Raw genomic sequence first — 13,823 nt, 5'->3', positions numbered from 1 at the left:
GGCAGCCTACTGAAACGTGTATTAACAAGAACATGGAAAACTCAAGAAAACACATTTTTAAAAATTTCCTACACAGCTAAAAGAAATGAAAGATGAAACCATCACCGAAAAAAGTTTTTTCCCCAAAAGTGTAGTTTATATTATAAAGTACTAGGCTAGCAATTATTTCTTTAAATTTTAAACTTTGTTCTTTGAATTTTCTGTTCAGTTCAGTTCAGTCGCTCAGTCGTGTCTGACTCTCTGTGACCCCATGAATTGCAGCACGCCAGGCCTCCCTGTCCATCACCAACTCCCGGAGTTCACTCAGACTCACGTCCATCGAGTCGGTGATGCCATCCAGCCATCTCATCCTCTGTCATCCCCTTCTCCTCCTGCCCCCAGTCCCTCCCAGCATCAGAGTCTTTTCCAGTGAGTCAACTCTTCACATGAGGTGGCCAAAGTACTGGAGTTTCAACTTTAGCATCAGTTCTTCCAAAGAATACCTAGGATTGATCTTTAGAATGGACTGGTTGGATCTTGCAGTCCAAGGGACTCTCAAGAGTCTTCTCCAACACCACAGTTCAAAAGCATCAACTCTTCAGTGCTCAGCTTTCTTCACAGTCCAACTCTCACATCCATACAAGACTACTGGAAACACCATAGCCTTGACCAGACGAACCTTTGTTGGCAAAGTAATGTCTCTGTTTTTCAATATGATATCTAGGTTGGTCATAAATTTCCTTCTAAGGAGTAAGCGCCTTTTAATTTCATGGCTGCAGTCACCATCTGCAGTGATTTTGGAGCCCCCCAAAATAACTCTGACGCTGTTTCCCCATCTATTTCCCATGAAGTGATGGGACCAGATACCATGATCTTAGTCTTCTGAATGTTGAGCTTTAAGCCAACTTTTTCACTCTCCTCTTTCACTTCCATCAAGAGGCTTTTGAGTTCCTCTTCACTTTCTGCCATAAGGGTGGTGTCATCTGCATATCTGAGGTTATTGATATTTCTTCTGGCAATCTTGATTCCAGTTTGTGCTTCCTCCAGCCCAGTGTTCCTCATGACGTACTCTGCATAGAAGTTAAATAAGCAGGGTGACAATAATAGACAGCCTTGACGTACTCCTTTTCCTATTTGGAACCAGTCTGTTGTTCCATGTCCAGTTCTAACTGTTGCTTCCTGACCTGCATATAGATTTCTCAAGAGGCAAGTCAGGTGGTCTGGTATTCCCATCTCTAAGAATTTTCCACAGTTTATTGTGATTCATGGGGTCGCAAAGAGTCGGACACAACTGAGCGACTGATCTGATCTGATTGTGATCCACACAGTCAAAGGTTTTGGCATAGTCAGTAAAGCAGAAATAGATGTTTTTCTGGAACTCTCTTCCTTTTTCTATGATCCAGCGGATGTTCGCAATTTGATCTCTGGTTCCTCTGCCTTTTCTAAAACCCGCTTGAACATCTGGAAGTTCACGGTTCATGTATTGCTGAAGCCTGGCTTGGAGAATTTGGAGCATTACTTTACTAGGGTGTGAGGTGAGTGCAATTGTGCGATAGTTTGAGCATTCTTTGGCATTGCCTTTCTTTGGGATTGGAATGAAAACTGACCTTTTCCAGTCCTGTGGCCACTGCTGAGTCTTCCAAATTCGCTGGCATATTGAGTGCAGCCCTTTCACAGCATCATCTTTCAGGATTTGCAATAGCTCAACTGGAATTCCATCACCTCCACTAGCTTTGTTTGTAGTGATGCTTTCTAAGGCCCACTTGACTTCACATTCCAGGATGTCTGGCTCTAGGTGAGTGATCACACCATTGTGATTATCTGGGTCGTGAAGATCTTTTTTGTACCCGAATTTTCTGTTAAACACAAGAAATAATCTCCATCCCATCCTGCTTATTTTCTGCAGTCTTGGAAGCCTGAGATACATTTCTGTTATGAGGCTTCTTGATAGTAAATGGGCACCTTTTAAAACTTCTGTTAGTTCAAGCTACTAACACTGTGTTCTTATATATTTGTGCTCCAAAAAAAAAAAAAAAGACTATTAACCAGGGAAGTGCTTATTGTACCTAAGGCCTTTTCAGTGGGCAGAGCTAAGAGATAGAGACACACACACACAGACACACACACCTGTGTGTGTGTGTGTCCATGTGTGCCTGCATAAATTTAAAAAGAATATACAGATAATTTTACACTAATGCTTCCAATTCAAATCCAGGGCTATACAGTTTTTATTTTACCTCATTGATTTATATGTTTCCTGTCAATAACACTTAAAACCTTAGTTCTTAACACCAGCGACATACTTACATGATCTATCAAATGATACATGTACAACAGAATCATAATGCCAACATTGCCACAACAGTATATTTATTGTTTTTTGTTACTTTCTTTTGTACTTAAGGGATATCTCTCTAGGGATGTATAATCAAATTACTGTATTTTGGAGTCACTTGGACTAATCCTTCTGTAAGTGGTTGTGCTGCTAGCTGGGTACAGCATTCTGTTAATGTATTTTATTTTGAATTTTAGGGATTGATTTTCTTAAACCGTTTTTATTTAAAATATTTGCATAGTTCTCAGAGGTCACACCTATAAAAAAGACATACTAAAATAAGTCTAGCTTCTATCTTATTTCCTTTTCCTTATTTCATCTTTTCCTGTATATAAGCATTTAACAAAATTTTTAGTGTCTCTTCTTCCATGGTTTTTAAAAATAAGCGAATGCATACATATGAATATATGTATAAATATGCATATGTATGTGTGTGTATATATCCCTTTGAGGTAAGATTTTGTAATTTAATTCAGAAGCCATCTTTTTTAGGTTTTTCATACTTCACATAATTACTGGATTGAATTAGAAAGCTACTGAAATTTTTAATTCAGAAGCTATCTTTTTTAGGTTTTTCATACTTCACATAATTACTGGATTGAATTAGAAAGCTACTGAAATTTTTAACACTGACAATCTTTATAAAAGATTCCTGAAAATGTATATCCATAATTATATTTTGAGAATTTGGCTTTAACTTCAGGCTTTATATCAGCTATTTATGATTCTCTGTGTTCTAGCATTAAAATTTTTTTAAAGTTATTATAGTATTTTATGATATCTTAATCTGCTGCTGCTGCTGCTAAGTCACTTCAGTCGTGTCCGACTCTGCGCGACCCCATAGACGGAAGCCCACCAGGCTCCCCCATCCCTGGGATTCTCCAGGCAAGAACACTGGAGTGGGTTGCCATTTCCTTCTCCAATGCGTGAAAGAGAAAAGTGAAAGGGAAGTCGCTCAATCGTGTCCGACTCTTAGCGACCCCATGGACTGCAGCCCACTAGGCTCCTCCATCCATGGGATTTTCCAGGCAAGAGTACTGGAGTGGGGTGCCATCGCCTTCTCTGATCTTAATCTAGTGACATGTTTATTTTATTATTTGGTTTGTAGTGCATTCAGTTCAAGCTCACTTAATGTAAGACCAGAATATTAGATCTTATTTTGATAGTTATCAAATGTTATCAAAATAAAATTTTGATAATTTGATATAAAAGTGAATTTAGTAGTAATTTCTCTCCTGACTTACATGAACTTTGAATAGTAAATCCACAGTAGTCTTTACATACATTCTAAACATACATTCTAAGTGGCTAAAGATAATGTTGTCAACTGTTGATATCACATTTTTAACATTTTTGAAAGTTATTTAATCAAAAATATGAATAAAAATTATCCCACTATCATCTGTATTTGATCTTGGAATTTTCTGGACCTCAGGTAAATATAAACTGAATAACTTTTTTTCTTGCTAAGTTCTATAACTTTAGTTTTGAACTTATTTAGTGTAAACTGGATAAAGCCTTTCTCTTTAAACTTTGGATTGTTTTATGCATAAGATTGAATGATAAAAGAAGTGAGAATATAGTTAGTTCAACCCTTTCGTTTTGCAAATGGAAGAAACTGGCCCAGGGAACATGCTTCTTTTGCGTGATGACATTGGACTGGTATTTTAGCCACAACTGAAGTTGATGCCTCTAAACTCCAGTTTATTCTATTAATCTGCTATACCCACTTCTAAGCACTGTGTGCCTTTACACATGGACTATGCTGCTGATCTACCTGAAGGTAATCTGATGATGAAAACTGGATAATACTTGATTACACCTGAAGTACAGTATGTTACAAATTTTTTGATGTGAGAAAAAAATCTATTGACAGTAATGGCAATTTATTGTGTTTATTAGACCTGTAATTTTTTGGTCAGCAGTGATTTTATCTCTTTTTAGAATTTATTGTTATTCACAATGGAATCATCACCAACTACAAGGACTTGAAAAAGTTTCTGGTAAGTAAAGTGACCTAAAAAGACCACCAGTCTTTGAGAATATTTCTAATGAGAGCATTGAGGTTGTTTGGGATGTGCAGTAAATCCCATCTAGGTATGATTAAATAATTCCTACGACAGTTACAGGGTATGTGGTTTATTGGAGTTTTCTTTGTTGACAGTGGAACTTTTTTGTTTTCTTACATGAAAAGGAAATAATTATTTGGCTTTATTATAAATGACCCAAAAGTGTCAATAAAATTGGAATTTGGGAGAGTCTCTTTTGCATTGAGAGAGACCTTGTTTGTCATTTTTAAAAGTTTCTAGAGTGTCAGAAGACTTAAGACAGATTGAATGAAGGCTCTATGCCCTAAATAGCTATATACTACATTGTCATGATAATGATGATGACCTTCATTAGTGATTGAGCAGAGCTGTCCAGTTCAACTTTTCTGCAGTGATGGAAACTTTCTATACATGTACTGTCCCAGAATGGTAGCCAGTGTCCATGTGTGGTTGTGGAGCTGGGATGAATGAGGAACTAAATTTAAAATTTTATTTCACTGTAAATTTAAATAGCCGCATATAGCTAATGGCCATTGGATCGGATAGTGAAATACCATCATTAAAGAATCATTATGTTCATAATGAAATTAATGTTTTGTGAATGTTACATATTTCATTATATTTTAATTATTTTAAAATTTATTTAATTCATATATGGCATATATAGATTTGTATAATTATAAGTATTATGTTTGTTCATAGGGAATACCTTACTATTTTGGCTTCCACATAATTAGATGGTGACCTTAATTTTGAACAGTAGGTATAATTGGGTGTTTGGTGGTCAAAAAAAGACTAGCAGAAGTTGGCTAATGAGATTTTTGAGGAAAAAAATTACGTAGAAAGAGTTTAGATATTATGAATATTTCCTTAAATGTGTCAATTTTTTTTCCTTTCTAATTATAGGAAAGTAAAGGCTATGACTTTGAGTCTGAAACAGACACAGAGACAATTGCCAAGCTTGTTAAGTACATGTATGACAATCGGGAAAGTCAAGATACAAGTTTTACTACCTTGGTGGAGAGAGTCATCCAACAATTGGTATTAAACCACAGTTTTAAAGATAGTTATTGCCAATGTTAATCACAATTAAACAAACACTTAAAAAATGATAAGTAGGAACTAGCTAATTTTTCAAGCATTTTTTGCTTTTATTCCTCCATATGTGTAAAACTATTCAATTTGAATAATTTTGAGACTGCTGCTTTAATGATTTTACTTCTTTCACTATAATTTAGTGTCATGGGAATGAAAAATGTCTAAATGTGAAGAGTTTGTCGAAAAACTGTGTGTACTCATACACAAACCCATACATACCACACACAAGCATGTATACAGTACGTAAGTTGGGGATTCATCACTTTCCCACTTCCTGCTCATTCAAGTGTTCTTCCCAGTCAATAACTTAGCAAAAGGTAGCTTTGGTGAAATACACACTGATTATTCTGAGATAATGTCTGCATGTCTCTGAGCCAGTACAGTCAATTAATTTTTCCCTATGGGGACTTTTACTTGGCACTGTACCTTTTCAGAAGAATATTTCCCAGCCCAAGAGAAAAGTGGTATTTTTTAAAAATTTCATCCCAGTTGTCCTACTTCAAAAATATCAAAAATACACAAAGGTCCAAATACATAGTGACTTCACCCCACCCTTCTACCCCCACAACTCTGGCTTTCCCGTTTGAAAGCTCTTTACTTCTCTGTAAAGGTCCACCCTTCCTCCCATCTCACCCAGATCTTACGGTGTCTGCAGCAAAAGGAATGAGGAAGATAGAGAAGGTAGAGGACTGTTCTTCCCTTTACTCAAGGCAGAGTAGTGTGCTTTCCCAGCCTTTTTTTGTTTCTACTCATTGTATAACCCAGATTGTTCTGTTCCTTCCCTCTCCTACCTTATGTTCCTCCTTTATTCATTCTTGATTTCCTTAGACCCTGTCTCTGAGGAGTTTGGGTTGAGGGAGTTGTATGGTGTGCATGTTAATAATTATGACTGTGTGTGTATATGTCTCATTATCAAGGGTCACAAAGAGTCAGACATGGCTGAAGCGACTTAGCACAGCACACACAGCACATCAAGTTCAAAAAGAATGAAGGTTAACAGTGATGGAGAATTTCTGGGCTAGAGAATGGGTTTTGAATATGGAGCTTAGTATCTTTTCTGACTCTGCCCTTCCTTTACTAATGCATAGTATGGGACACAGGAGAAGCGTTGGTAGCATGTACAAAGGTGACTTTTATAATGCTCTGTTTTTGAACTATTATCCTTTGACCCTATTTTAAGAGTGGGCTTGTTTAAAAAATGAATATTGGGAACATCAAAGCTGGAATAAGTGCCTGAAATTTAGGCTAATTTATAAAGTGCAAAAGAGCAGTGTGTGAACTGAAAATTTCTGTGCTGAAGCCAGTATATTTTAGGCATTTCTCATTTAACAGTTGATTATAATACATATTGCTAATGCACTTTTTTTCCCTCCATAGGAAGGTGCTTTTGCACTTGTATTTAAAAGTGTCCATTTTCCTGGCCAAGCAGTTGGCACAAGGTATATATAGATTTAATAATGACTAATATTTATATGTATTTTGAAACTTCTGAATTATAAGCATATTCTCTTTATACTATAAAATGATCCTTTACTATAATGGCTCTGCCTTTTCTAGATATTTGTGAGAATCATCCCTTAGTATCCATGAGGGACTGGTTCTAAAAACCCTTGTGAATCCCAAAACTCAAGTCCCCTATATAAAATGGTGTGGCATTTGCGTATAACCTGTACACATATCCTGTATACTTAAAAGCATCTCTAGATTACTTACATACCTAATATGATGCAAATCTTATGTACTTAATTGTAAATCCAATGTATATACTACCAGTGTGTAAAAATGTTGCCAGTGTGTGGCAAATTCAAGTTTTGCTTTCTTGGAACTTTCTCAAATTCTTTTTCCCTGAATATTTTCAGTCCACAGTTGGTTGAATCTGCAGATGTGGAGCCCATGCATATGGAGGTCGACTATATATTTTTGTCACATGTTTTCTTATCTGTTTTACTCTTCTTCTATGTGACAGAAACCCTTAACAAAGCAGAACCATTCTGGCATTTGTAATTGGCCTTTTGTCAGCAGTGGGGCACCATTGTTACTTTGTGAATTTGGAGGTTGAGTATTCTATACAATATCCATAGTTTTTGGAACTAAATATTCTAGACAAAGTCCTAGATGATTGTACGATTATTGCTTTTGCTGGGATATTCAAGCCTAAGCATTAAGTCCTTTTGAGAACAGTGTGGAGGCCTAAGACTTTGTAAGAGAGAGGAGTCTTTAAAAAGTCAGAGGAACTAAGGATAAAGTGCTGAATGTTCATATATTGTTCATCTATCAAAAGAAAGTTTCCATTTAATGTTAAAAATGAGAAACTTTTTAACGTATCATCATAGAACAGGGGTCTGCAAACCTTTTCCGTAATAATGCAGGCGTGCTCAGTTGCTTCAGTTGTGTCCAACTCTTTGTGACCCTGTGGACGGTAGCCTCCCAGGCTTCTGTGTCCATGGAATTCTCCAGGCAGGAATACTGGAGTAGGTTGCCGTTCCCTCATCCAGGGAATCTTAGCGACCCAGGGATGGAACCTGCTTTTCCTGCATCTCCTGCATTGCAGGCAGATTCTTTACCCACTGAACCACCTGGGTAGCCCTTTCTATAACAGGCCAGATAGTGAATATTTTAGGCTTTCTTGGCCATGCCATGCCACTCAGTTTGCTGTTGTAGTGTGAAAGCAACCGTAGAAATAAGTAGAGGAATGGGCGTGGCCATGTTCCAGTAAAAGTAGACAAACCTGGCTGTGGGTCATAGTTTGCTAACCTTTGAATATTTTTTAAAAACTCATTCTTTTGTTACATCTGAAGTCGACCTCAGAGGGAGAATTTAAGCATTATTTGAGTAGCATTCCCTCATCATATTTACATTTTGTATCATTACTGCATTATTTATAAAAATGGTTTAATTCTGTTTAATTTTGTACTAACAGACGAGGAAGCCCTCTGTTGATTGGTGTACGAAGTGAGCATAAACTGTCTACTGACCACATTCCAATTCTCTACAGAACAGGTAAAAACTATTCCTATATTATGGTACGGGGAAAATGTATAAATTGAGTGCAGTAGATACAAAAACTTGTTTTCCATAAATTGATTAAATGCCCATTTGATCAGATCCACTCATATATATAGTTCTGTCTAGACATGAAAAGGATTTGTTTTTGTGATTTCTCTGACGAGTAGAATTTTTTTCTGTTGTATATCCTTAGCTAGGACTCAGATTGGATCAAAATTCACACGGTGGGGATCACAGGGAGAAAGAGGTGGGAAATGCACTCTGCATGGATGGGGAGGAACCTTTATCCTCTTTTGTTCATTCTTTACTAATTCTTTGTTCTTGGAGTGAATGAATGTGCTGGGCCTCTAAAAATGTGCTTATTTTATGGGGAAACATATTTTGACCTTATTTTTCTAATTTGCAGAGTATATTTTGTCTGTCTGCTTTTGCCATTTAGAAAACTGCTTTTAATAATTTGTTTCTTTAAGATCTCTGAGATTTGAGGAAATGGTTGAAATTGTAACTTTTTTCCCCTTTGTTTTAAATTAAAATCATGTAGGATATATTATTATAAATAAGATGCTAAGATTAGGAAAAGAGCATTGTGTGTTAGGCTGTTATAGATTGAACTCCATGGTAGTTATTTGAATAATTTAGCCGAAATATGTTTAAATGGATTTTGTTTTATGCATGACATTTTACTTTTCGATTTACATTCGATATCTTGATTGGGTTTGTTTGAATTTGGAATTAAAAAAAAATTTATGTTTGAAATTTATCTTTTCAGCCATACAAACTAGATCATTTTATTGATATAATTAGCAAAAAATGATGTGTTCTTTTAGTTTACCTTTTTACTAAACACTTTCTAGGTAAAAGACACAGGGAGTGGTAAATTCAGGAGATTGAAACCCATATTATTGATGCATAATTCTTGGCTTCTTAAGAAAGATTTAACAAAGTACTCTAAACCTATTCATCCTTAGATAGTGGCTGCTTTCACTATTTTATCTAGAGCAGACAGTTATTTCCTTAAATAACCTTCAAATCCTGAGGTGTTAGAATTTATTTTCCTCTTCTCCTCCAACTCTTTTTGGAAGTAAAGCTAGTCTACCAGTATAAATTTTGGATCCAGAGTTTCAGGTTTCTTTTAATGATTCTGCTTGTGTATATTTATTACTTACATGTTAACATTGTACATTGTCTTAGGCTGCTTTTAGAAGCAATAGAAAAATATTGGCTAAGATCTTAAGAGGCTGGAAGAAAACTTTGTAATGAGACAGATCTTTTTGAGATCAGGAGTTGTGTTATAGTAATCCTGATTTTTTTAGCTCTTAGTAGGTAAAAAGTTTTTGAAGTACAGCCTCTTGTTGAAGAGGCTGTGTATAGGGGAAAACATGGGAGTGGCTTTCAGGCATTGCTTTTTCTCCAGGTGTAACCACTGACCAAATAAAGTAGGATGATAATAATTGTTTTCCACTTAGATCAGATGAAATAATCAACAGATGGAAGACGTTTTACAGATTGTAAGAGTCATATAGATGTATGTAAGCAATGTTCATTTAAATAGGCAGTGATACCTTAATTAAGTGTGCCTTGTTACTTGAAGAATGAAATAACCAGTATTGGAAGAAAGAATATGGTGAAACTCAACCCCAGTAGGACATTTTATAAGCAAAGCTAGTTGTTTTTATGTAAAAAATGTAGGTACTAGCCGATCCTTTTGCTTATTTTTTAACTTACTTTTTCACATACAGTAAAGTTCGTTCTTTCTGATGTACAATTTAATGAGTTCTGTCAAACACAGTCAGTTGTATAACCACCTCCACAGTCGAGATACAGAGCAATTCATCCCCTATAAAGTTCCTTCAGCTGACTCTCTGTCGTCAACCCTTGTCCCTGTATCCAGCCTCTGGCAAACACTGACCTGCTTTATCTTTCTGCAGTGTTGTCTTCTCTGGGATGTCTTCTTATACTTATTTTTTAAAAGCATGGTGTCATTTCTACTGTTGGGTATGGATGGGAAGAGCTGTTTTGTTTTCATGCCTAAATTACATCAAATAATCGTGGACTGTGGAGAACTTTGGATATATGTTACTAAGAATAGTTACTACCAAGTTTTTGTACACATTGATTTTAAAGGATGGACACAGTATGAGTTCTTACAAGTGTATTTATAGTATTCTTGGGCCATTGTGTCCATTGGTTATAAGGTCTACTGTGTCCTGATCTTTGAGAAAGGTGCTTTTTTGTCTCTGAGAATTTATATATATAGTTTTAAGTTAATAGTATTTTCTGTATTTGGCTAATTGGTCAAACTTCATTATACCTTCCAGTTTTGACTTTAGTCAAAGAGGAAAAAGAAATTCTTCATCAGTAGCTTAACAAGTTAAGTAGAGATGCCAGAATTCTACAGTGCTAGAATTAAAAGATGTTACCATTACAAAAGGACTACACTTTATCCTGACTTAAAAGAAATGTAAGAAAATCCAGTTTTTTTTTTTTTTTTTTTAAGAAAGGAGAGGTTCTGGGTTTATAGTTCCAGTCCTTAGCAATAGCTGCCTTGTATGGTATACCACAGTTAGAGAGTATCATTGTTTTGTTTTTAAATCAGAATTAGTGTAGCCTGAACTTTGATTTGTTACTTACCTTTAAAATCTAGAGAAGTTTTATTTGGAGGTAACACAAATATGCCACTAGCCTTCATTTTATTTTTCATTGCATAATTTTCATATTTTTAATGTAATTTTAATGTTTAAGTGCACAAATTTATATGTATGAATTCCATTAAGTTTTGTTTAAAGTTAAAATTAGGCTATACATACATTTAAAAAGTTAGTGACATCATTTGCCTTTTACTTGGAAAAGAAATATTACATTAAAAAATGCATAACATAGCACTGTATATGCCACGCTGTCTGATAGTTGCTCTTTCACTCTGTGCCCTTTGTTCTTGTTGGCTTATTGCATGGAAATAGGGTGATCTACCTGGCATTGAAAAGTTGCTGGAATTATTTTGCATTGCTATGGTTTTTTTGTTGATTTTGTAGAAAGTTGTGTATACTTAGAAATCAGCCATAGTTTTCTATGTGTTTGCTGATTCCTTTAACTCCACGCTCTAGGCAAAGATAAGAAAGGAAGCTGCAATCTCTCCCGTGTGGACAGCACAACTTGCCTTTTCCCTGTTGAAGAAAAAGCAGTGGAATATTACTTTGCTTCTGATGCAAGGTGAGCATCATTGGTTGATACAGAGAAAATTTTTAGTAAAGCTTCTTAGGCTGCAGGAAACCAAAAAGTCATTTTTTATAAATCTAGTCATACTGTATAGGAGAACTTTGTTAATTAAGGTTGTGAAGGTGACCATTCTGGGGTCCTAGAATGTCTTTTCTCTCAATTTAGAGTATGTAGGTCCATCTGCAAAGAAGAGATAATGGTCATTGAGACTTGTTCTGATATATTTACTTGGAGCTCATGTATTTTTTTTGTCTCTTTTTTTAGAGCCATAACCCAGGTTTTATAGGGAGGAGAGATTTTATTTATTTATTTTTACCTGTTTTTTTTTTTTTTTTTTTTTTTTACTTTTTATTTTGTATTGTGGTATAGCCAATTAGCAATTTTGTGATAGTTTCAGGTGAATAGTGAAGGAACTCAGTCACATATGTATCCATCCCCTCCCAAACTTCCCTGGGAGGAGAGATTTTTAGATTGGAGAGTAGAATGGCTTAGCATCATACCAGTGAAAGTATAATTGCTTACCTAGATTGTAGTTTTAATCCAGTGTGGACACATCTTTTTGATTGAAAAATAACTGGCAGCAAAATCACTTATATAGGAAATAGTACTAGACTGAGACATTTTGAGAGAAAATGCAGTAGGATGCTTGGAGGCATTTATAAATGAAATTTAAATAGTAATGAGGGTAAAATGAAATCACCCAAATTGCCAGCAGGTGTTTGAGTCATTCATTGTGCCTGAAAGTAAGGGGACCTAAAAATGAATATTCATGAAGGTTAGGACTGCAAAGGGTGTATTATCTCAGTGGGAAAGCAAGCCTCACTGTTTTCTGAATTTTACAGGTGTGTAGGGTATGTAGTCAGTGCCGAGATGTGTCATTGCTGTCATTAAGTAGGCTTGTTACAGAGTTGACAGTTTTGGCTTAAGTGAGCTGGAAGTTATGAAAGGATTTCAACATTTTTTCTTTCACTCATATATTCATATTGAACACTCCAGCAAAGTAATGTACTGGGCTCAAGAGACAAGGGTGAGTAAAAATAAAAATATTGCTTGTCCTTAAGGATCTCTTCCTTAATGGGGGGAGACAGATTTTAGTGAATACTCACCAAGTATAGAATTCCATTTGTGACAAGAGCTACAGAATGCTGTGATAGAGGGATTTAACTTTCCTAATGGTACATTTCTTTAAGAGAGTGATGTTTGAACTGAGACTTAAAGAGTTACTAGGAGTTAACTCGGTGAAGAGGTGGAGGGGAAGAGCATTCATTCTCTGCAGGTGCATCAGCCTGTGAGAGCTAGAACAGGTGTGAGTGTGGCTGGAGTAGAGAGAGGAAGTTTGGTGGGAGATGAGGCCAGAGAATGAGGTAGGGGTTGTGGTAAAGGCATTTTGCTATTTTCCTGAGAACTAAGGGGAAGGTGTCAGCTGGTTTACTGGGTGAGGGAGAAATCTTGATTAGAATTGACCTTTGATACACATTTTGGCAGAAATGGAGAGTGGATGGAGGGAGGTTAGAGGGAACAGGGGTGGAAGCTAGGAGGTTGCTGCAGTAGTCCTGTGAGGGCTGGTAGTAACTTGAACTGGTTTGTGGTGGTGGACACAGAGAAACTCTGGGAAATATTTAGGAGTTAAAATTGGAGGACTTGGTGGTGAGTAGGATGAGAAGGAAATAACCATGCCTTCTGATCTGATCTCATCAAATTTGGCTTTGGTTGTTAGACTGAGGTTTTATTTTCACTGTCTGTATTGACCACCCCCTCCTTCATTTCTCTGTAAGGAATAGCACTGATAACCAGAAATGTATCAGAGATACTGCCAGATGCAACTTTGTATTTAAACTTGGTCCTTTTGTTCTAATGATAGTTATATTTATAATAATCATCCTAGATTATTGATTGTTCTGTCTCCTGGAACATTTTGTAGTGCTGTCATCGAACATACCAATCGCGTCATCTTTCTGGAGGATGACGATGTCGCCGCAGTGGTAGATGGCCGTCTTTCTATCCATCGAATTAAACGGACTGCGGGAGATCACCCTGGACGAGCTGTGCAGACCCTCCAGATGGAACTCCAGCAGATCATGAAGGGTGAATGTTTTTGTCCTGTTATAGCCCAGTGTCCTCGATGGAAAGGATACATCCTC

General features: G+C 36.3%; 1 protein-coding gene across 3 annotated transcripts in view; it reads left to right on the top strand.

The window, feature by feature from the left end:
* The window catches only part of GFPT1 (glutamine--fructose-6-phosphate transaminase 1), a 64,570-nt gene that overhangs the window by 22,524 nt on the left and 28,223 nt on the right, over window positions 1–13,823 (top strand). For 2 of the 3 annotated variants that reach the window (XM_027555680.1, XM_027555678.1), the window contains exons 5-11: window positions 4,259–4,317; window positions 5,269–5,403; window positions 6,838–6,899; window positions 8,381–8,460; window positions 8,660–8,713; window positions 11,571–11,676; window positions 13,604–13,767. In XM_027555680.1, the coding sequence (XP_027411481.1) occupies window positions 4,259–4,317; window positions 5,269–5,403; window positions 6,838–6,899; window positions 8,381–8,460; window positions 8,660–8,713; window positions 11,571–11,676; window positions 13,604–13,767 (660 nt within the window). The remainder of the gene's footprint in view (window positions 1–4,258; window positions 4,318–5,268; window positions 5,404–6,837; window positions 6,900–8,380; window positions 8,461–8,659; window positions 8,714–11,570; window positions 11,677–13,603; window positions 13,768–13,823) is intronic. The other variant, XM_027555679.1, reaches the window with a different exon arrangement.

The sequence above is a fragment of the Bos indicus x Bos taurus genome, chromosome 11, assembly GCF_003369695.1.
Source record: "Bos indicus x Bos taurus breed Angus x Brahman F1 hybrid chromosome 11, Bos_hybrid_MaternalHap_v2.0, whole genome shotgun sequence".
NCBI lineage: Eukaryota > Metazoa > Chordata > Mammalia > Artiodactyla > Bovidae > Bos > Bos indicus x Bos taurus.
This window is presented reverse-complemented; position numbering and strand designations above follow the sequence as displayed.